At 44.2% G+C, this 25,148-nt stretch overlaps 1 protein-coding gene across 2 annotated transcripts in view; it reads right to left on the bottom strand.

The window, feature by feature from the left end:
• The window catches only part of ESRP2 (epithelial splicing regulatory protein 2), a 79,421-nt gene that overhangs the window by 34,994 nt on the left and 19,279 nt on the right, over window positions 1-25,148 (bottom strand). For both annotated transcript variants that reach the window (XM_060787912.2, XM_067471021.1), the window contains exons 4-7: window positions 7,582-7,695; window positions 4,984-5,098; window positions 2,367-2,465; window positions 2,174-2,234 (exon numbers count right to left, since the gene is read on the bottom strand). In XM_060787912.2, coding sequence (XP_060643895.2) covers window positions 2,174-2,234; window positions 2,367-2,465; window positions 4,984-5,098; window positions 7,582-7,695 — 389 coding nt within the window. The remainder of the gene's footprint in view (window positions 1-2,173; window positions 2,235-2,366; window positions 2,466-4,983; window positions 5,099-7,581; window positions 7,696-25,148) is intronic.

The following is a 25,148-nucleotide window of genomic DNA, read 5'->3' as shown; positions in this document are numbered from 1 at the left end:
ATTTTGGCAACTGGCTGAGCAACAACTGTAATGACTCGTGAGAATTGCCAATTAAGAGACCTTGGACTGGAACTCTGGACTATGATTTGGATTTGCGGACTCAGACTTGGTTGTCTTAATATTTTAAGGGCCAATATTTTAAATATATTTTATTGCTTTTTAAAATGTATTTTTGTTGTTGTTGACATGTTTACGTTGATTGTTGTGCTCCAACTGTTTCTTTGTTGGCATCTAATGACTACCAATTGTAAGTTGTCCTGAGTCCCCCTTCAGAGGTTGAGAAGGATGGGATACAAATGTCTAAATGAAATAAAATAAAAAATATTTATGACCATCTGGGTCCAGAAAACTCACAGCAATCTAGTGATTTCGGTCATAAAGCCTTCGACAACACTTTAATGTTGATGCTCTTATGTTAAGCCACTTTGAGTCCCCTTTGGGAGAGATAAAATAGGGTAATAATAATAATAGTAATAATAATAATAATCCCAGCTGACAGCAGGATTGAAGAGAAAAAACTGGAAAAGCTGACACGATATGAGGATTTAAAGATTGAACTGCAAAGACTCTGGCACAAGCCAGTAAAAGTTGTCCCAGTGGTTTTCGGCACACTGGGTGCAGTGCCTAAAGACCTTGGCTGGCACTTAAACACAATCGGCGCTGACAAAAATTACCATCTGCCAACTGCAAAAGGCCACCTTACTGGAATCTGCACACATTATTCGCCGATACATCACACAGTCCTAGACACTTGGGAAGTGTCCGACATGTTTTTTTTTTGTTGTGTCAGGAGCAAGTCGCTTCTGGTGTGAGAGAATTGGCCGTCTGCAAGGACGTTGCCAAGGGGACGCCTGGATGATTTGATGTTTTTATCATCCTTGTGGGAGGCTTCTCTCATGTCCCCGCATGAAGAGCTGGAGCTGATAGAGGGAGCTCATCCACCTCTCTCCGGATTCGAACCTGCGACCTGTCGGTCTTCAGTCCTGCCGGCACAGGGGTTTAACCCACTGCGCGATCCAATACAACAGCCAGCAGAGTGTCTGCTGTGGACTCATCTTGTTGTGTTTCTAATAGGGCTGGGCGGTTTCGTTTCGTTAATTCGTAATTCGTTAAAAATTCGTTATTTTTTTTGTTAATGAAGCGATAACGAACCATTCTGGAGCAGCTTAAAAACGAAACGAATTTTTCAATTCGTTTCATAAATGCTTCGTATTTCGTTATGTATTCATTTCGTTATCGGTTTGAGGTCGTTTCGTTATTATTTCCGCATGTCTAGGGCAAGTTTTATAGTTGTTTTTTTGTTTAATTAGTGAAAAAAAATTATAATATCACACCAACAGTCAACAACATAGAATCATAGAATCAAAGAGTTGGAAGAGACTTCATGGGCCATCCAGTCCAACCCCATTCTGCCAAGAAGCAGGAATATTGCATTCAAATCACCCCTGACAAATGGCCATCCAGCCTCTGCTTAAAAGCTTCCAAAGAAGGAGCCTCCACCACACTCCGGGGCAGAGAGTTCCACTGCTGAACGGCTCTCACAGTCAGGAAGTTCTTCCTAATGTTCAGATGGAATCTCCTCTCTTGTAGTTTGAAGCCATTGTTCCGCGTCCTAGTCTCCAAGGAAGCAGAAAACATAGGGAGAGGGAAGCTTCAGAAGTTCCCCCTGTCCCATTTGGAGGTGTTTTAGCGTATTGCGCGGTCGCGTCCGCCATTAACGAATCGATTCGTGATTGTTTTGTAATTTTTTTTTACCATTTACGAAATTTCGTAAATATCGAACTTTTTTTTAAAAAAAAAATTCGGAATTCTTTTAAATATCGAAACGCAAAAAACCCCAAAAAACGAATCGATTTTAGAAACAAAATTTTCCGTTGTTACCCAGGCCTAGTTTCTAATACTAATAATAATAATAATAATAATAATAATAATAATAATAATGGGAGTTAGCTTCTTGGGACAAATCTGGCCAAAAGAATGCAAAACTGTTATGAGGACAGAAGACCCAGCATTTGTTGTCTTGCTTTCTATCTGAATATTGCACCTACCTTATGCAACCCATTCCCACATTCTCTGCCATCCCAAAGATTAAAATTGGGTTCATGAATCACTTCGTTATCTGGGCTGAAGGGAGGCAGAACTTATGAGAAAACCATCCCAATGAGGCACTTACCAGGGTCCCGTTTCATACTTGTCTTTCACAGTTTCAGGGGCTGTAAACAGGTGATTTGCAACTGATGGGAACACAGAAAAGGTCAAATGTAGATGCAGAGAAAAGCAAGAAGCAGCAGAAATACATTTCTGAGCAAGGCATATTCAAAAGGGCATAAACGTAGCGGGTCCAGGAAAATGTCTTTTTGACTTACTGCATGAATCTGGGAACATGCTGAAAATAATGGCCACCATGGCTTTCACTTGCCACACTCCAAAATCTTCTTCTGTTTCATCTATGCCATAGCCTATATCTGGAGGTTAGGTTCAGGAAAAAACAGCGAAGGGTTTCAGAAATACATACTAAAACTCACTAGTCAATGTATAGTATCACAAAGGATTACTACCTCACCCGCTTCATAGGAAATCTGCTACAAAACAGGAGCTTTTTTGTCGAGTTCCAGGGTCAGAGAAGCAGATGGCGGAAACAGAAGAACGGCCTGCCTCAGGGGAGCGTGCTTGCTCCATCCATGTTTAACATTTACACAAATGATCAGCCCCTGCCAGAAGGGACAGAGAGTTTAATCTATGCTGACGATTGTGCCATCACCACTCAAGCAAGGAGCTTTGAAATAGTTGACCAGAAGTTCTCCAAAGCACTTACACCAGAGGCACAAATTTAGCACAATGCCAAGTTTTAAATGTTGTTTGTGGTTTTTATACATTACTAGCTGTACCCACCATGCGTTGCTGTGGCCAACCTTCCCTCCCTCTTTCTCTTCTTTCTTTCTCTCCTTCCGTCCCTTTTTTTCTTTCCTTCTCTCCTTCCTTTTTTTCGTCTTCTTCCCTTCCTTCCCCCCTTTTCTTTCCCTTCCTCTTCTTTACTTATTCTTGGACTGCAACTCCCAGCAGTTCTCCTGATCGATCTACCTATCTATCTATCTATCTATCTATCTCTATCTAATCTATCTATCTGGAGGATTGTTGGGAGTTGCAGCCCAGGAATAGGAAATTGGACATATTCAGGGATTGGGATGCTCTCAAAGAAATCCAAGGAGAAGCAAGCTTGCATCTTGGAAACAATGCATTTGGATCATCCTCCTCTCCTAAAGGGCCTGATCTAGGGGATGCTGGGAGTTGTAGTCCAGAAGAGAGTGTGGATATGTTATTGTGTGTTTGGTTTGCCGGGGGAGTCATTTTTACACATGTGCTGTAGGGTCTTTTTGCTTTTTTGGCTTTTTAAGTCCCTTCTGCTGTGTTTTTCACTGTTTTCATGAGTGATGGTCACTCATTGGTCTGATAGGTGTATTGTGTCCAAATTTGGTGTCAATTCGCCGAGTGATTTTTGAGTTGTGTTCATCCCACAAACTAACATTACATTTTTATTTGTATAGACTAGCCATCCCCTGCCACGTGTTGCTGCGGCCCACATGGGGTTCTGTGTGAGTGGTTTGGCCCAATTCTATTGTTGGTGGGGTTCAGAATGCTCCGTGATTGTAGGTGAACTATAAATCCCAGCAACTACAACTCCCAAATATCAAGGTTCTATTTTCCCCAAATTCCACCAGTATTCACATTTGGGCATATTGAGTATTCGTGTAGAGTTTGGTCCAGATCCATCATTGTTTGAGTCCTCAGTGCTCTCTGGATGTAGGTGAACTACAACTCCAAAACAAAAGGACACTGCCCACCAAATCCTTCCAGTATTTTCCGTTGGTCATGGGAGAACTGTTGTGGGGTTCAGAATGTTCTTTGATTGTAGGTGAACTATAAATCCTAGCAACTACAACTCCCAAATGACAAAATCAATTTTTTGAGTGAAGGACATACATTAGGTTGTTAGGTGTTTTGTGTCCAAATTTTGGTGTCAATTTGTCAAGTGGTTTTTGAGTTAAGTTCATCCTACAAACTAACATTACATTTTTATTTATACAGATCACTGTATCTTCAATTTGCTTCTGACATGATAAATAAAAATAAATGCCAGCCAATTAATAATTATCAAATGGTAATGCTGAAGGTATCTACAGAGGCCATATAGTCCAAACCCTATGAAGAAATGTATTGTCGAAAGTTTCCGTGGCCAGAATCACTGAGTTGTTGTACGTTTTTCGGGCTGTATGGAGATGTTCCAGAAGCATGCTCTCCTGACGTTTCACTGCTTCCTTGGAGACTAGGACGCGAAACAATGGCTTCAAACTACAAGAGAGGAGATTCCATCTGAACATGAGGAAGAACTTCCTGACTGTGAGAGCCGTTCAGCAGTGGAACTCTCTGCCCCGGAGTGTGGTGGAGGCTCCTTCTTTGGAAGCTTTTAAGCAGAGGCTGGATGGCCATTTGTCAGGGGTGATTTGAATGCAATATTCCTGCTTCTTGGCAGAATGGGGTTGGACTGGATGGCCCATGAGGTCTCTTCCAACTCTTTGATTCTATGATTCTATGATTCACCTGCATCTATAGCAGCCATCCTCAAAGGTTGTGAGGTCTGTTGGAAACATGGCCATACAGCCCTAAAAACTTGCAACAACCCAGGAAGAAACATGTCAATATTGAGTCAGTTTGAAGGCACATAACAATGGCAAACATGGCACTGAGCTTTAAGATCATTCTTTCCAGATTTTCCTTACAAAAAACATATTACCATATTCAGATTAGAATTCAGCAGGGCCATCATTTATTTATTTATTTATTTACTATGTTTGTATACTGTCCCTCTCAACCCGGAGGTGACTTGAGGTAGTTTATCATGGTCCAATCGGTCTCACGCTTACCAATCAGCATCTCCATCCAGAGAGCCAATCCAACTTCGAAGGAAACAAGCAAAAAGGATACATTCTGCCATAGACTGGATAGTCTGGTCCTTCACGGGGGCTGAATTTGGGCAGGACTCATGGAATTCTTTGCGTAGATCATAAAATGAATAAAAACAGTCAGATAGGAGGAGGTTCTGTGAGGAGAAGAAGACAAACATGGTAAGTAGGATGAACAACACGCAGAGCAGTGTCAAAAAATCTCATTGAAATCTCCCTGCTTTGTCAACTCCATGGCTGCTCTTTGATTGTAGGTGAACTATAAATCCCAGCAACTACAACTCCCAAATGACAAAATCAATTTTTTGAGTGAAGGACATACATTGGGTTGTTAGGTGTCTTATATCCAAATTTTGTGTCAATTCGTCCAGTGGTTTCTGAGTAATGTTAATCCCACCAACGAACATTACATTTTTATTTATATAGATGTGCACACATTTCTAATCACAGCATTCCTTGCCCTCATCTTGAGCACCGTAGGAGGTTGATCAAAAGTCAGGTTCATCAAAAGTATCAATAACTTTCTCCATCCATTAACATTAACTTAACAAGTAGGAAAACACCTTTTTGCTCACAGACTCGCAAACCTCATTAGGTGCACTTTAAACTAGGCCCACTGGGGGAGGGGGACAACAGCCTTGCGAACACTACTTTACCCACAATGTCAGGGAACCGCCAGAAGGCTAAACGGAGGGCTGCACAAACACAAAAAGGACCAAGTTCCGAAAGCACAATAATCCCAATTAAACAGCTTAAGGAGCTGGTTTGAATGCAATATTTCTGCTTCTTGGCAGGGGGTTGGACTGGATGGCCCATGAGGTCTCTTCCAACTCTTTGATTCTATGATTCTATGAATGCTAAGATTGATATTTGAGTGGAGAAACAGATGTTAGAGAAATTGAGTTTCTTCAGATATTCCAGACTACAAGTGGCTACCATTTCACCTCTTGGTCTTCAAGAGGTGAAATGGCTTTCAGGACACAATATTCCAAGTGAGATCTGACCAAAGCAGAACACAGTGACACCAGTACTTCCCTTGATCCGGACACTATGTTCCTGTTGATGTAGTCTGGAAATGTATTGCCTTTTGGGCCACCCCTAGAATCATAGAATCAAAGAGTTGGAAGAGACCTCATGGGCCATCCAGTCCAACCCCCTGCCAAGAAGTAGGAATATTGCATTCAAATCACCCCTGACAGAGGGCCATCCAGCCTCTGTTTAAAAGCTTCCAAAGAAGGAGCCTCCACCACACTCCGGGGCAGAGAGTTCCACTACTGAACGGCTCTCACAGTCAGGAAATTCTTCCTAATGTTCAGATGGAATCTCCTTTCTTGTAGTTTGAAGCCATTGTTCCGCGTCCTAGTCTCCAGGGAAGCAGAAAACAAGCTTGCTCCCTCCTCCCTGTGGCTTCCTCTCACATATTTGTACAGAGCTATCATGTCTCCTCTCAGCCTTCTCTCCTTCAGGCTAAACATGCCCAGCTCCTTAAGCTGATCCTCATAGGGCTTGTTCTCCACACCCTTGATCATTTTAGTTGCCCTCCTCTGGACACATTCCAGCTTATCAATACCTCTCTTGAATTGTGGTGCCCAGAATTCATAGAATCATAGAATCAAAGAGTTGGAAGAGACCACATGGGCCATCCAGTCCAACCCCCTGCCAAGAAGCAGGAATATTGCATTCAAATCACCCCTGACAGTTGGCCATCCAGCCTCTGTTTAAAAGCTTCCAAAGAAGGAGCCTCCACCATACTCCGGGGCAGAGAGTTCCACTGCTGAACAGCTCTCACAGTCAGGAATTGGACACAATATTCCAGGTGTGGTCTAACCAAAGCAGAATAGAGGGGTAGCATTACTTCCCTAGATCTAGACACTAGGCTCCTATTGATGGAGGCCAAAATCCCATTGGCTTTTTTTGCCGCCACATCACATTGTTGGCTCATGTTTAACTTGTTGTCCACGAGGACTCCAAGATCTTTTTCAGACGTACTGCTCTCGAGCCAGGCGTCCCCCATTCTGTATCTTTGCATTTCGTTTTTCCTGCCTAAGTGGAGTATCTTGTATTTGTCCCTGTTGAACTTCATTTTGTTAGTTTTGGCCCATCTGTCTAATCGTCAAGATCGTTTTGAATCCTGCTCCTGTCCTCTGGAGTATTGGCTATCCCTCCCAATTTGGTGTCGTCTGCAAACTTGATGATCATGCCTTCTAGCCCTTCATCTAAGTCATTAATAAAGATGTTGAACAAGACCGGGCCCAGGACGGAACCCTGCAGATGGCAATTCTCTTGTCACTTCTTTCCAGGATGAAGAGAAAGCATTGGGGAGAATCACCCTCTGGGTTCGTCCATTTAACCAATTACAGATCCACCTCACCGAAGTTTTGCCTAGCCCACATTGGACTAGTTTGTTTGCCAGAAGGTCATGGGGGACCTTGTCGAAGAAGGCCTTACTGAAATCCAGGTAAGTTGCAAAGACATTCTATTGCCTGAAGTAGTGGACAAGGCATACTTCTTCCCAACATACAATTACCAACCAGAACATCACTCATTTTTTTCTCCTTTTTTTGCCCATGGCAGGGTTATCTCATTGAGATCGCCACCAGGAATCCTGCTAGTTATATACCTTCTTTGAAGCTTCAGGGTGAAGAACCTGCCGGATGAGTAGCTGCCCATCTGTGCAAAAGGTGTAAGAGCTTTTCCCCAGAGTTTTCAGATCGTTCGATACCAGTTGGCTGAACTGCAGGAATAATAAGAATAAAAAGTAGTCACATTCTCAATCATCATCATCATCATCATCATCATCATCATCATCATCATCAAATAGCCTCTAAATGTGCAAGTCAGAAATGCAACACGGTGAAGAACGTTTACAATACATAAAGAGAAAGAACCTCAGCTACTGATAGATTAAAATGCTATTTGGAAAACCTCAGGACAATGGTTCCTCACAAGCATTATAATAGGAATAAACCAGTGTTTCTCAACCTGGGGGTCGGGACGCCTGGGGTGGTTGCGATGGGGTGTCAGAGGGGTCACCAAAGACCATCAGGATACACAGTATTTTCTGCTGGTCATGGGAGTTCTGTGTGGGATGTTTGGCCCAATTCTATTGTTGATGGGGTTCAGAATGCTCTCTGATTGTAGGTGAACTATAAATCCCAGCAACTACAACTCCCAAATGTCAAGGTCTATTTCCCCCAAACTCCAACAGTGTTCACATTTGGGCATATTGAGTATTCGTGCCAAGTTGAGTCCAGATCTATCATTTGAGTCCACAGTGCTTTCTGGAGATAGGTGAACTACAACTCCCTAATTCAAGGCCAATGCTCACCTAACCCTTTCATTATTTTTTGTTGGTCATGGGTGTTCTGTGTGCCAAGTTTGGGTCAATTCCATCTCTGGTGGAGTTCGGAATGCTCTTTGATTGTAGGTGAACTATAAATCCCAGCAGCAATACCTCCCAAGATCCATAGAATGAAAATACATCCTGCCTATCAGATATTTACATGACGATTCATAACAGTAGCAAAATTCCAGTTATGAAGTAGCAACGAAAATAGTTTTAGGGTTGGGGGTCACTACAACATGAGGAACTGTAGGAAGGGGTCGCGGCATTAGGAAGGTTGAGAACCACTGGAAACCAAGCTTTGGCCCTACTTGAGGGCCCTTCTCATTTCTTTACCTCCATGTTACTTCATTTCATATTAATTTGGCTACCTAGGTTACTTGAAAAAGTAAGTTTTTTAAATTGTACAACATGCATAAAGTTGTGGGTGAACTACAGCTCACATCATGCCAGGTTAACCCGAAAAACTCCCATCAGTACTTAAAGTTTGGTGTGTTGGGCAAGTTTGTTCTGGATACATCGTCAGTGAGAAAAATATATAATATCACAAAGGACGACCACCTCACCCGCCTCATAGGAAACCTGTTACAAAACAGGAGCTTTTTTGTTGAGTTCCAGGGCCAGAGAGACAGATTGCGGAAACAGAAGAATGGCCTGCCTCCGGGGAGCGTGCTTGCTCCATCCACGTTCAACATTTACACAAATGACCAGCCACTGCCAGAAGGGACAGAGAGTTTCATCTATGCTGATGATCGTGCCATCACCACTCAAGCAGGGAGCTTTGAGACGGTAGAACAGAAACCCTCCAAAGCTCTAGGTGCCCTTACTGCCTATTACAGGGAAAACCAGCTGATTCCTAATCCATCTAAAACACAGACATGTGCCTTTCACCTTAAGAACAGACAAGCATCCCGAGCTCTAAGGATGACCTGGGAAGGAATCCCACTGGAGCATTGCAGCGCACCCAAATACCTGGGAGTCACTCTGGACCATGCTCTGACCTACAAGAAGCACTGCCTGAACATCAAGCAAAAAGTGGGTGCTAGAAACAATATCATACGGAGGTTCTTGTGGGTTTTTTTCGGGCTATAGAGCCATGTTCTAGAGGCATTTCTCCTGACGTTTCGCCTGCATCTATGGTAAGCATCCTCAGAGGTGTGAGGTCTGTTGGAATTAGGACAATGGGTTTATAAATCTGTGGAATGGCTGGGGTGGGGCAAGGAGTTCTTCCCTGCTGCAGGTAGGTGTGAATGTTTAGCTGATCACCTTCATTAGCATTTGAAGGCCTGCCTGAGCCTGGGAAATCTGTTGCTGGGAGGTGTTAATCTGTGCCTGGTTTTTTCCTCTCTGTTGTTTAGCTGTTATAATTTTAGAGTTTTTTAATACTGGTAGCCAGATTTTGTTCATTTTCATGGTCTCTTCCTTTCTGTTGAAATTGTCCACATGCTTGTGGATTTCAATGGCTTCTCTGTGTAGTCTGACATGGTGGTTGTTGGTGTGGTCCAGCATTTCTGTGTTCTCAAATAATATGCTGTGTCCAGGCTGGTTCATCAGGTGCTCTGCTATGGCTGACTTCTCTGGCTGAAGTAGTCTGCAGTGCCTTCCATGTTCCTTGATGCGTGTCTGGGCAATGCTGCTGCGTTTGGTGGTCCCTATGTAGACTTGTCCACAGCTGCATGGTACACGGTAGACTCCTGCAGAGGTGAGAGGATCCCTCTTGTCCTTTGCTGAACGTAGCATTTGTTGGATTTTCTTGGTGGGTTTGTAGATTGTTTGTATGTTGTGTACGAAAGCTGACTACCACAACCTGGGGATCACAACTAGACACAGTGAACACATCTGCCCTTGCGTTATGCTACTCTGCTGCTGAGTAGGGATACCCAGTGTGGAACACATCTCACCACGCTAAAACAGTGGATGTGGCTCTTAATGAGACATGCCGCATTATCACGGGGTGTCTGCGCCCTACACCACTAGAGAAATTACAGTATTGCACCACCTGATATCCGCCGGGAAGTAGCAGCCAATAGTGAAAGGACCAAGGCAGCTCATCCCCTGTTTGGGTATCAGCCAGCATGTCAACGACTTAAATCAAGAAATAGTTTTCTACGATCCACAGAGACACTCGCTGGAACACCTCAGCAAACAGAAGACCCCTGGGCAAACAGAAGACTGGGCGACTTGGAAGGCGCTGAACAGACTGCACTCTGGCACCACGAAATGCAGAGCCACCCTCAAGAAATGGGGCCACAAAGTGGAATCCACGGCATGCGAGTGTGGAGAAGAGCAAACCACTGACCACCTGCTGCAATGCACCCTGAGCCCTGCCACATGCACAATGGAGGACCTCCTTGCAGCAACACCAGAAGCACTCCAAGTGGACAGATACTGGTCAAAGGACATTTAATCAACTACCAAACTCGCAAATTTTGTATTTTCTCTGTTTGTTTGTTTGTTTTGTTCTGTTAGAAATGTAATACAATTGACTTGTTGCCCTGACACGACAAATAAATACTGGAGTTATACTTAAAAATGTACCTGGTCCTACTTACATACGAATCCAACTTAAGAACAAACTTACAGAACTGATCTTGTTGGTAAATTGGGGACTGCCTGTATATAGCTAGTAGTTACGGTTAACCTCTTTGCCTAGGAAATCTGTTTCACCCTCTTTCCAAGGTGACCACTGTGGCAGAAGAGACGACATTTCTCAGAGGAGTCAATCTTACAGTCTGTGTGCTACGTAAGGACACACTTCCTTTTATATGGTCATAATCGGCCACGACAAAAGGCTGCTGAGAACTCTACATCTTCAAAGGCGGCGCTGTTTTGTTTTGTTTCAAGTCTGGCTTTCCAAACCCTTCTTGCGACTCTTAACCCACACAGAACGAATGTATGGGGCAAGAGGAGTGGGGTGTGGAAGGAGAGGCGCCGACTCAGAAACCGGTTCAACGGGATTCTGGGCATTTGCCTGGGAGCAGAAAGAAGCCGCTCAGCTTGTTTTGCTAGTGCAATGTTGGACAACAGCCAGCGTCTGCCCCATCTCCCCCCACCCACCAAAAAAACCCAACTCCTAATTGTTGCACAACATCATACACACACACACACACACACACACACACACTCCTTTGACATTTTGGACTTCTAAATCGATGCCGGCTGGGGACAATGTTGAGTATCTCTTATCCAAAATGCTCGGGACCAGAAGTGTTTGGAATTTAGGGTTTTTGGGGTTTACATTTTGGTTTCAGAACACCTGTTTTTACACATAAGTACTTAATGAGAGACCTTTGAGATGGGAACCAAGTCTAAACACGAAATCCACATGCTTTGTATGCATCTTACACATATAGACTGACGAAAATGTTGCACACAATATTGGTAATAATTTTGCTTTGTGTCAGTAGAACAAAGCAAAGGAATCGCGATCACAGCAACCCACACGAACGATGTCGGGATTTCAGAAAAGGAAAGCTGCACTAAAGACATTAATAATAATAATAATAATAATAATAATAATAATAATGGAAAAGATGACACGATAAGAGGATTTAAAGATCGAACTGCAAAGACTCTGGCACAAACCAGTCGAGGTGGTCCCAGTGGTGATCGGCACAGTGGGTGCAGTGCCTAAAAACCTTGGACTGTACGAAGTAATTGTCGTACATATGCGAGTGTGTAGCTGCGTGTGCTGGTACATACATGATGAAAGAAAGAAACAACACCGAGGTGGAGGTTAGTATTCAATACCACACATCTCTTTGTCACCATTGTTCAACAACTCATTGTCTCTAAACAAAAAACAAGTGTGATATCTACTAGGTATCTGCGATCCATTAAAAATGGTTCAAAAGTACAGTAGAGTCTCGCTTATCCGACTTTTGCTTATCCAACATTTTGTCTTATCCGATGCTCTTATTTGACATTCCCTTTTTCTTCAGCATTGCCCTTTTAACTAAAGGAGCGCTCTGCAACTCTCCTTCCATTCCCAATAAGTGAAAAAGGCAAAGCAAGGAGGATGAGAGGAAAGTGGGAAAAGAGGCAGGACCCCAAGCGGAAACGTCATCCCTCTTTCCCTCTGTGATTTCCACCCTCCTTTTTTGCATCAGGGCACTTCGTACTGCGTCACTCTAGTTCCTGAGTCGTTGCCTTGCCTTAATCCTTTGAGTCTCTGTTAGTATTCTAGATGTCTTGTGTCGTGTCAGACGGGTAACAGTAGGAGACTCTGTTTTTTGAGAGCATCCCAATCCTAGTGTATTTCCAATTTCCTATTCCTGGATTGCAACTCCCAGCAATTGTCCAGATAGATAGATTAGGTAGAGATAGATAGATAGATAGATAGATAGATAAGGAGGACTGCTGGGAGTTGCTGTCCAGGAATAGGAAATTGGAAATATGCAGGAATTGGGATGCTCTCAAAGAAATCCAAGGAGAAGAAAGATTGTGTCTTGGAAGCAGTGCATTTGGATCATCCTGATAGATAGATTAGGTAGAGATAGATAGAGATAGGTAGGAAGATATATTATTCAGGAGGACTGTGGGAGTTGCAGTCCAAGAATAACTAGAGAAGGAAAAACAGAGAGAAAGAGGATGAGAAAGAAAAGTGAGGGAGGGAAGACAAGAGGAAAAAAGGAAGGAAGGAGGGAAGAAAGGAAAGAAAAAAAGGCAAGGAAGGAGAGAAAGAAGGAGGGAAGGTTGGCCACAGCAACGCGTGGCGGGTACAGCTAGTATTCTTAATAATTATGTACATGGAATAAGGTTTTCGCATGTTGAACCACCATAACGCAAAGGTTTGTTTGTTTGTTTGTCATGTCAGGGCAACCAGTCAATTATATTACATTTCTAACAGAACAAAGTAAACAAACAGACAAAATACAAAATTTGTGAGTTTGGTAGTTGATTAAATGTCCTTTGACCAGTATCTGGCCACTTGGAGTGCCTCTGGTGTTGCCGCAAGGAGGTCCTCCATTGTGCATGTGGCAGGGCTCAGGTTGCATTGCAGCAGGTGGTCAGTGGTTTGCTCTTCTCCACATTTGCAAGTCGAGAATTCCACTTTGTGGCCCCATTTCTGAAGGTTGGCTCTGCATCTCGTGGTGCCAGAGTGCAGTCTGTTCAGCGCCTTCCAAGTCGCCCAGTCTTCTGTGTGCCCAGGGGGGAGTCTCTCATTTGATATCAGCCATTGGTTGAGGTTCTGGGTTTGATCCTGCCACTTTTGGACTCTCGTTTGCTGAGGTGTTCCAGCGAGTGTCTCTGTAGATCTTAGAAAACTATAGATTTAAGTCGTTGACGTGCTGGCTGATACCCAAACAGGGGATGAGCTGGAGATGTCTCTGCCTTGGTCCTTTCACTATTGGCTGCCACTTCCCGGCGGATGTCAGGTGGTGCAATACCGGCTAAGCAGTGTAATTTCTCCAGTGGTGTGGGGCGCAGACACCCCGTGATACTGCGGCATGTCTCATTAAGAGCCACATCCACTGTTTTAGCGTGGTGAGATGTGTTCCACACCGGGCATGCATACTCAGCAGCAGAGTAGCACAGCGCAAGGGCAGATGGCTTCACTGTATCTGGTTGTGATCCCCAGGTTGTGCCAGTCAGCTTTCGTATGATATTGTTTCTAGCACCCACTTTTTGCTTGATGTTCAGGCAGTGCTTCTTGTAGGTAAGAGCACGGTCCAGAGTGACTCCCAGGTATTTGGGCACAAATGTGCCACGAGTTCGGTTGCACATTGAAGGATTTTGTATATGGAGCATTTCATGTTTTGGAATTCTGGATGAAGGATGCTCAACCTGTGCCATCATCACATTGGAAAATACATGCTTATAGCTCAAAGGGTCTCCAAAAATAAATCATTCTTGTTCTATAACTTTTACCTTCTTTTTTGCACGACTTGCACACCTTTAACCTGACCTGATTGTCCTCTGAGATGTGTTGAAAGGTATGGATCACTGTCTGTCAATGTTTGGCACTGGGGCAAAACACATTGTTTTGCTCCCTCCGTCGAGGCTGGACAAATGCCTGCACTGAACCGTGTCGCTGTTTCACGTTCCCTTCGGAAGGTGAGCAGCTTGTTCTCCCTTTAATCCCATTTCACTGCAGTCTCTGGCCCTAACCTTGCCAAGAGGAACCAAATGCACACAAAATGCCACAAAAAGGAAGCGGAGTTCCCTTGGATTGCAGTCAGGACAAAAGCAAGGCAACTTTTTAAAAACAGAAGGCCCTGCCTCTCGCCTTTTGTTCATCTGTTAACTGTTATTCCACATGACTGATAATGGGATCGCTGTGACCTTGGGCTGCAAGGCATACAACAAGCCCAATCCATTAAAGCTGTGGCTCATTTCTTTCTGCTTCTGGCAATATATGATAAAAATGCTACGCTCGTTGCGTGTGAGATCCGTAGTGTGAGCCCAAACGATCCCAAAGTATCGAGTCTTTGCAATTGCTGCCAATTTGACAAAAATCAGGAAAACTAGACAAGTCTTAAACTAGTAGCACCTCCAGCATGGAGAGCCTAATTTCAGCTTCTTTCCCCATCCTCAGCCTGAAAAAAGAAAATCCAGATCTGGATGGGTGAAAATAATCTCTTAGACCATTTTTTGCAGAACGAGAGACCCAATGTTGAACCAGAAACTAGTTGGGAAGGTCATAGAATTGTAGAGTTGGAAGAGACCTTGTGGGCCATCCAGACCAACCCCATTCTGCCACGAAGTGGGACAATTGTGTTCTAAGCACCCCCAACAGATGGCCATTCAGCCTCTGTTTAAAAGCTTCCATAGAAGGAGCCTCCACCACACTCCGGGGCAGAGAGTTCCACTGCTGAACAGCTCTCACAGTCAGGATGTTCTTAGAATCATAGAATCAAATAATAGAATCAGAGTTAGAAGAGACCTCATGGGCCATCCAGTCCAATACCCTGCCAAGAAGCAGGAATATTGCATTTAAATCACCCCTGACAGATGGCCATCCGGCCTCTGTTTAAAAGCTTCCAAAGAAGGAGCCTCCACCACACTCCGGGGCAGAGAGTTCCACTGCTGAACGGCTCTCACAGTCAGGAAGTTCTTCCTCATGTTCAGGTGGAATCTCCTTTCTTGTAGTGTGAAGCCGTTGTTCCGCGTCCTAGTCTCCAGGGAAGCAGAAAACAAGCTTGCTCCCTCCTCCCTGTGGCTTCCTTTCACATATTTATACATGGCTATCATATCTCCTCTCAGCCTTCTCTTCTTCAGGCTAAACATGCCCAGCTCCTTAAGCCGCTCCTCATAGGGCTTGTTCTCCACACCCTTGATCATTTTAGTCGCCCTCCTCTGGACACATTCCAGCTTGTCAATATCTCTCTTGAATTGTGGTGCCCAGAATTGGACACAATATTCCAGGCGTGGTCTTCCTAATGTTCAGGTGGAATATCCTTTTCTGTAGTTTGAAGCCATTGCTCCACGTCCTAGTCTCCAGGGCAGCAGAAAACAAGCTTGCTCCCTCCTCCCTAGGACTTCCTTGGAGACTAGGACGCGGAACAATGGCTTCAAACTACAAGAGAGGAGATTCCATCTGAACATTAGGAAGAACTTCCTGACTGTGAGGGCCGTTCAGCAGTGGAACTCTCTGCCCCGGAGTGTGGAGGCTCCTTCTTTGGAAGCTTTTAAGCAGAGGCTGGATGGCCATCTGTCAGGGGTGATTTGAATGCAATATTCCTGCTTCTTGGCAGGGGGTTGGACTGGATGGCCCATGAGGTCTCTTCCAACTCTTTGATTCTATGATTCTATGAAAACGTCCTCAGCTTTGGGTGAGCCTCTGAGGCACTCTGTGATCTAGACCAAGTGTTATCAAACTTTTTCAGACCAAAGCCCTTTATGAAGCAAAAATTTCTTGTAAAGCCCAAGAAATCTTTATATATTAGCCCACTGGTTCTCAACCTTCCTAATGCTGTGACCCCTGAATACAATTTCTCATGTTGTGGTGACCCCCAAACATAACATTTTTTTCATTGCTACTTCATAACTGTAATTTTGCTAATGTTATGAATCGGCGTGTAAATATCTGATATGCAGGATGCATTTTCATTCACTGGACCAAATTTGCAACAAATACCCAAATATGAATATTGGCAAGGTTGGGGGACGGGATTGATTTTGTCACTTGGGAGTTGTAGTTGCTGGGATTTATAGTTCACCTACAATCAAAGAGCATTTTGAACTCCACTAATGATGGAATTGAGCCAAACTTGGCACATAGAACTCCCACAGCCAACAGAAAATACTGGAAGGGTTTGGTGGACATTGACCTTGAGTTTTGGAATTGTAGTTCACCTACATCCAGAGAGCACTGTGGACTCAAACAGTGATGAATCTGGACCAAAGTTGGCATGGATACTCAATATGCCCAAATGTGAACACTGGCAGAGTTTGGGGAAAATAAACCTTGACATTTGAGAGTTGTAGTTGCTGGGATTTCACCTACTATCAAAGAGCATTCTGAAACCCACCAACAATAGTACTGGGCCAAACTTCCCACACAGAACCCCTATGACCAACAGAAAATATTGTGTTTTCTGATGGTCTTTGGCAATCCCTCTGACACTCCTTCGCGACCCCCTCCCCAAGAAGTCCCGACCCCCAGGGTGAGAAACACTGCTCTAACAGGTCATGCTTTTTACCAAGAGGTTATGGAGGTTTCCATTTTCCAAAATGAGGGAAAACACGCCAAGCAAGTAGAAACTGCAGCAGTTTTCTTTTGCCTGAGCCTACTGGGAAGGGATCCAATTCACTGCCAACTACTTTTGCATTTTGAACTCAGTTTGTACCAGTCAATACGAACCAAGGACAAAAGAGTAAAATTGGGACACTTGGAGAGTAGGAGACAGGTGGGATGTGTAGTAGCCTGTTATAGGCAAAACATACCCTTCAAAACACAACGCTTTGAAGTTCACAAATGCGATGCCGGCCGAGTTCATGAGATGCAAGAGCAGAACAGAGAGCTCCGTTTTTTGCTCTCTCCAGCCGTAGACATCACACTTGGGAGATCAAATCCAGCAGGCCCTCCATATTCCTGGTGATTTATTTATACTTCTTATTAAAATGTCTCCACCAAAAACATTCCTTTCCCCACTTGCAGACATCTTTCAACCTGATGGATGCTTGGATGAACACAGCCTGCTAGTCACATGGCTCACGGCCAGGGGTGGCTGGCTACACAATTGTTATACACACACACACACACACATGCACACAGAGTGGTTGCAGTGCTGAGAACCTATGGATAAAGAGAAAATGTTTTATCTGGAGACCTAAAAGTTCCTGTCCAAGACATTCATACTAAGCAATTTATTTATTTTTCCTCTTATCACGTGTAGTTTTTGCAATAAGGCTAATCGAATAATTAATCCATTTATTAACTGATATTAATTAGATTTTATTGATATAAGTGCATAAATGCATTAATTATTCGATTAGCCCCATCTCAAAAACTACATGTTATAGAGAAAAAATAAACACAGATCTGAATCTGGTGCAAAAAACTTGATAAGAAAGACCTAAAATTATATCAGGTGAAAAATACTTGTTGGCTTGTGTAGTTGGCAAGCTGGTAGAGAAATGGACGAAAGGAATACAAGAACAGGAAAAGGCGAAGCTGAGAATGATGAAACGGGACAAGTCACCTATCCACATCAAATGCAGAATGTGATTGTGCAGGAAAAAGTATGACACTGTCAAGTGCCAATCCATGGGTGTATCTATACCAGCGATTCTCAACCTGGGGGGTCGCAACCCCCAAGGGGGTCGCTGGGCCATTTTCCGGGGGCCGTGAAGCCGTCTGGGTTGGCCCTGCCCCCTCCAAAATGGCTGCTGGCTCCTGTGCGAGCCAAACAGCCACAGCGATGGAGGGGGCCTTTCCTGCTCGCCCCATGCGCCCTCTCGCCTCAGAGGACACAAGGGGCGAGTTTAAGGCCCCCGCCATGGCCACGGCCATAGAGGGAGCCTTTCCCGCTAGCCTCTCGGGCCTCGGAGGGCACGAGAGGAGAGTGTAAGGCCCCCGGCCATGGCGGGGGCCTTAAACTCGCCCCTCATGTCCTCGTGTCCTACATGCCTCCCCCAAACCACTCCAGTATTATCTGTTGGTCATGGAAGTCCTGTGTGCCAAGTTTGGTTCAATTCTATTGTTGGTGGAGTTCAGAATGCTCTTTGATGCCTGGTGAACTATAATTCACACAAGTGCAATTCCCAAAAAGTCAGAGCTGAATTGGTTGGCAATAATTCCAATCCCTTCATCCATTGTCCATATCATTAATCACTATGCTTTAATTATGTTCAATTTGTAACAATGGAAATACATCCTGAATATCAGATGTTTACATTACAATTCATAACAGTACAGTTATGACGTAGCAACAAAAATATGGTTGAGGGTCACCACAACACGAGGAACTGTATTTAGGGGTCACGGCATTAGAAAGGTTGAGAACCACTGATCTATACTATAGAATTAATGCTGTTTGACTCCCCTTGAGCTGCCATGGCTCAATACTATGCAGTCATTGGAGTTGTAGTTTGGTGAGGCACTGAGATTACACACAGACACTTTGCATGTATCTATGTAATAATATAACTATATACTATACAAGGGGTCCATCAGGTTAAACTGCTAAACGTGCTGACCAGGAGGTTGGCGATTCAAATCCATGGGATGGGGTGAGCTCCCGTTGATAGCCCCAGTTTCTGCCAACATAGCAGTTTGAAAACATGCAAATGTGAGTAGATCAATAGGTACCGCTCTGGCAGGAAGATAACAGTGCTGGCCACATGACCTTGGAGGTGTCTATGGACAACACCAGCTCTTTGGCTTAGAAATGGAGATGAGCACCACCCCCAAGAGCCGGACACGACTGGACTTAATGTCAGGGGAAAACCTTTACATATATATTATACACTAGCCATCCCCTGCCACGCATTGCTGTGGCCCACACTGGTGGTCATGGGGATTATGAGTGGGAGGTTTGCCCAATTCTATCGCTGGTGGGGTTCGAAATGCTCTATGATTCTAGGTGAACTATAAATCCCAGCAACTGTAACTCCCAAATGTTAAGATTCTATTTTCCCCAAACTCCACCAGTGTTCACATTTGGGCATATTGAGTATTTGTGTAGAGTTTGGTCCAGATTCATCATTGTTTGTGTCCACAGTGTTCTCTGGATGTAGGTGAACTACAACTCCCAAACTCAACCCACCAAGCCCTTCTAGTGTTTTCTGTTGGTCATGGGAATCCTGTGTGCCAAGTTTGATTCAATTCCATCACTGGTTGAGTTCAGAATGGTCTTTGATTGTAGGTGAACTATAAATCCCAGCAACTACAACTCCCAAATGACAAAATAAAAAAAATGAGTGAAGGACGTACATTGGGTTGTTAGGTATATGCTGTCCAAATTTGGTGTCAATTTGCTCACTGGTTTTTGAGTTCTGTTAACCCCACAAACAAATATTACATTTTTATTTATATACATATACATATACACACACTATTTCCTGTTGGCGGTACTGAAATTAGTGTCCATTGTACAATAGATTGTGTCTTACAATAGACAACACTGGCTCTTAGGTTTAGAAATAGATATGAGCACCACCCGCAAGTCTCGACAAGACTTAATGTCAAGGGGAAACTTTTACCTTATTATATACCATACTATGTAACTAACTACACACACACACTATGTAACAAAAAATTAAAAATGTTCTGTTCCTGGTTTGAAAGTGTTATTTCCTGTTTAGTTATGCAACACTTACTTTGAAATTAGTTTCTATGCTCCAGAAACATTGTTTTTGTGGCTGCCACAAAGTATGTTGAATTGGTTGAGACTCAATGAGATATTCATTAAAAACTATGACACAACAGGTCCCATAATCCCAGAGTATTGAGCTACGGCAGTTAAAGTACCATCAAACTGAGTTAATTCTACAGTGTAGATCAGTGGTTCCCAACCTGTGGTCCGTGAACCACCAGTGGTCTACAAGAACTAAAATATGGTCAGTCTCCTCGCTGTTACTACAACGAGAGCAACTGGTCTCGCAAAACCCTCTTATAGCGGCAAGGCTTATTAAATATGGTTTTCTGTGGGTGAACAGATGGTGACTACTGGATGCCATATGTTCAGTATCAGAAACTAGAGCTAAAGGTAAAGGTTTTCCCCTGGCATTAAGTCCAGTCGTGTCCGACTCTGGAGGTTGGTGCTCATCTCCATTTCTAAGCCAAAGAGCCGGCATTGTCGGTAGACACCTCCAAGGTCATGTGGTTGGCATGACTGCATGGAGCGCTGTTATCTTCCCACAGGAGCAGTACCTCTTGATCTACTCACATTTGCATGCATTTGAACTGCTAGGTTGGCAGAAGCTGGGGCTAACAGCGGGAGCTCACCCTGCTCACCGGATTCGCGCATGCTACTGTGCTGCTGAGTATGCATGCCCAGTGTGGAACACATCTCACCACCTAAAACAGGGGATGTGGCTCTTAATGAGACATGCCGCATCATCGCGGGGTGCCTGCGCCCTACACCACTGGAGAAACTACACTGTCTAGCCGGTATCGCACCACCTGACATCCGCCAAGGAGTAGCAACCAATAGTGATCGGACCAAGGCAGTGACATCTCCAGCTCATCCCTTGTTTGGGTATCAGCCAGCACATCAACGACTTAAATCAAGAAATAGTTTTTTAAGATCTACAGAGACACTCGCTGGAACACCTCAGCAAGCGAGAGTCCAAAAGTGGCAGGCTCAAACCCAGAACCTCAATCAATGGGTGATACCAAATGAGAGATTCCCCCCTGGGCACACAGAAGACTTGGAAGGTGCTGAAGAGACTGCGCTCTGGCACCACAAGATGCAGAGCCAACCTTAAGAAATGGGGCCACAAAGTGGAATCCACGACATGCGAGTGCAGAGAAGCGCAAACCACTGACCACCTGCTGCAATGCAACCTGAGCCCTGCCAGATGCACAATGGAGGACCTTCTTATAGTAACACCAGAGGCACTCCAAGGGGCCAGATACTGGTCAAAGGACATTTAATCAACTACCAAGCTTGCAAACTTTGTGTTTTGTCTGTTTGTTTGTCTGTTTTATTAAAAATGTAATACAAATGTATGGTTGCTCCTGACATGATAAATATATAGATACTAATGTTGGAGAGTGGTCCCTAGTAAAAAAAAAAAAAGTTGGGAACAACTAGTGTAGATGCATCTCATATCAAGACATACCAATCGGACATGTCACTTTCATTAACCTTTATTGGGTTTTCCTTCCAAAAAAGTAAGACAACCATTCGGGTCACAGGCTGCACCCAATTTCCAACACATGGGTCGGAGAGTATTAAACACTGGGACAGAAGAAAGTAATCTGTGAATGAGAGGCCCCTGGAATGCCAACAATGGCAAACATCCATCCTTGCATAACTGTGGTCATTACCAAACAATGGCTGGATGGGCAGCAGAGATATTCTAGCAGCAAGGAGCTGGGTTGTTGTAGGTTTTTTCGGGCTATATGGCCATGGTCTTGAGGCATTCTCTCCTGACGTTTTGCCTGCATCTATGGCAAGCATCCTCAGAGGTAGTGAGGAGCTCCTTAACGCATTCTGGCCTGCATCAATAGGAGCCTAGTGTCTAGATCAAGGGAAGTCATGTTATCCCTCTATTCTGCTTTGGTTAGACCACACCTGGAATATTGTGTCCTATTCTGGGCACCACAATTGAAGAGAGATATTGAAAAGCTGGAATGTGTCCAGAGGAGGGTGACTAAAATGATCAAGGGTCTGGAGAACAAGCCCTATGAGGAGCGGCTTAAGGAGCTGGGCATGTTTAGCCTGAAGAAGAGAAGGCTGAGAGGAGATATGATAGCTATGTATAAATATGTGAGAGGAAGCCACAGGGAGGAGGGAGCAAGCTTGTTTTCTGCTTCCTTGGAGACTAGGATGCGGAACACTGGCTTCAAACTACACGAGAGGAGATTCTATCTGAACATGAGGAAGAACTTCCTGACTGTGAGAGCCGTTCAGCAGTGGAACTCTCTGCCTTGGAGTGTGGTGGAGGCTCCTTCTTTGGAAGCTTTTAAACAGAGGCTGGATGGCTATCTGTCAGGGGTGATTTGAATGCAAAAATTTGAATGCTTCTTGGCAGAATGGGGTTGGACTGGATGGCCCATGAGGTCTCTTCCAACACTATGATTCTATGATTTATTGTCACAAAAATTGGACAGGACAAAGAGAGTCAAATGAGACTATCTCCTTGTGTTTAATCCGTACCTCTGAAAAAAGTCATACATTGGTTCCTTGCTGATTTCTGCTGTTTGCCCTTGCTTTGATGTGAATCAGAGGACAGGGTGGCTATTTCTTTTATTTATTATTTATTAATAATTACATTATTTATTATTTAATTAATCATGCTATGTTCTTCCATCATTCGCCAAAGGAAAAGAGTTCATAGGACACTTTAATGCAAGCTCCCTTTCAGGTTAAGATGCCAATGAGCACCATGACGTCTGTGGAAACATTTTGCATGATGCGTTCCTTTTGTGAAGCATTGTGAGCAGCTGTGAACAATCGTCTATGGGGAAAGTGTTAAGCCCAATCCTTTTGTCTCCCATCACATTGAGCATCTCGCTCCCTACTCTGTAGTTACATTCAACGTTTACTTGGGAGAGGAAACATACAATGTGGCGCAAAACATTGTTTGCATCAAAGTATTTCAGAATTAAATATAATTGTGTTGTTGAAGGCTTTCATGGCTGGAATCACTGGGCTGCTGTGAGTTTTCCAGGCTGCATGGCCATATTCCAGTAGCATTTTCTACTGTGACATGAACACAAAGCCCAGAAAACTCACAGCAATGCAGTGATTCCGGCCATGAAAGCCTTCGACAACACAATTATGGGTTGCTGTGAGTTTTCCAGGCTGCATGGCCATATTCCAGTCGCATTCTCTACTGTGACATGGCCATAAAGCCCAGAAAACTCACAGCAACCCAGTGATTCCGGCCATGAAAGACTTCGACAACACAATTATAGGTTCCTGTGAGTTTTCCAGGCTGTCTGGCCATATTCAAGTCGCATTCTCTATGGGGACATGGCCATAAAGCCCTGAAATCTCACAGCAACCCAGTGATTCTGGCCATGAAAACTTTCGACAACACAATTACAGGTTGCTGTGAGTTTTCCAGGCTGTATGACCATATTCCAGTCACATTCTCTACTGTGACATGGCCATAAAGCCCAGAAAACTCACAGCAACCCAGTGTTTCCGGCCATGAAAACCTTCAACAACACAATTATAGGTTGCTGTGAGTTTTCCAGGCTGCATGGCCATATTCCAGTCGCATTGTCTACTGTGACATGGCCATAAAGCCCAGAAAACTCACAGCAACCCAGTGATTCCGGCCACGAAAGCCTTCGACAACACAATTATAGGTTGCTGTGAGTTTTCCAGGCTGTCTGGCCATATTCCAGTCGCATTCTCTCCTGATGTTTCACCTGTATCTATGGCAGGCATCCTGAGATTGTGACATCTGTTGGAAACTAGGCAAATGAGGTTTATATATCTGTGGAATGTCCAGGTTGGGAGAAAGAACTCTTGTCTGTTGGAGGCAAGAGTGAATGTTGCAACTGGTCACTTGAATAGCCTTGCAGCTTCAAAGTCTGGCTGCTTCTTGCCTGGGGGAATCCTTTGTTGGGTGTTGCGTGCAGCTGGGGAATTCCACACAGGAAACAATCCGGGCCAGCCAACATCTCCCAACAAAGGATTCCCCTCGGCAGGAAGCAGCCAGGCTTTGAAGATGCAAGGCAATTCAATGCTAATCAAGGTGACGAACTGCAACATTCACACTTGTCTAAAGCAGACAAAAGTTCAAATCAAATCAAATCAACGACAAAAGTTCTTTCTCCCATCCTGGACATTCTACAGATATATAAACCCCACTTGCCTAGTTTCCAACAACCTCACAACTCCTGAGGATGCTTGCTATAGATGTGGGCGAAACATCAGGAGAGAATGCTTCTAGAACATGGCCATACCGCCCGGAAAATGCACAGCAACCTGTAATTGTGTTGTCGAAGGATTTCATAGCTGGAATCACTGGGTTGCTGTGAGTTTTTCAGGCTGTATGGTCATATTCCAATAGAGAATGCTACTGCAATATGGCCATACAGCCCAAAAAACTCACAGCAACCCATTCAATATAATTGCTAAACTTTACTATAACAAGTTGGTACTTTAATAAAGCATGATACTTCATCTTGTTGATGGGAAGCTTCCCACCGGAGTGGTAATCATCTACCGGACAGAAGGCAAGCTGTTTAACCTCAGCAGACTGAAAGCCAAAACCAAGGTTGCAACATCTGTTACAGAACTCCAGTATGTCGATGACACTGTCGTCTGTGCGCATTCAGAAGAAGATCTACAAGCCACTCTAAACATCTTCGCATAAGCATACGAGAAGCTCGGCCTATCACTGAACATTGAGAAAACCAAAGTGCTCTTCCAGCAGTCACCAGCCAATTCCTCTCCAATGCCAGAGAAACAGCTGAATGGTGTAACATTAGAAAATGTTGACCATTTCCGCTACCTTGGTAGTCACCTCTCCACCAAAGTCAACATCGACACTGAAATACAACACCGCCTGAGCTCTACGAGTGCAGCATTTTTCCGAATGAAGCAGAGAGTGTTTGATGACCGGGACATCCGTAGAGATACCAAGGTGCTTGTTTATAAAGCTATTGTCCTCCCAACCCTGCTATATGCCTGCGAAACGTGGACTGTCTACAGACGTCACATGCAACTCCTGGACCGATTCCATCAGCGTTGCCTCCGGAAAATCCTGCA

Source organism: Anolis sagrei, chromosome 8 (genome assembly GCF_037176765.1).
Source record: "Anolis sagrei isolate rAnoSag1 chromosome 8, rAnoSag1.mat, whole genome shotgun sequence".
Taxonomy (NCBI): domain Eukaryota; kingdom Metazoa; phylum Chordata; class Lepidosauria; order Squamata; family Dactyloidae; genus Anolis; species Anolis sagrei.
This window is presented reverse-complemented; position numbering and strand designations above follow the sequence as displayed.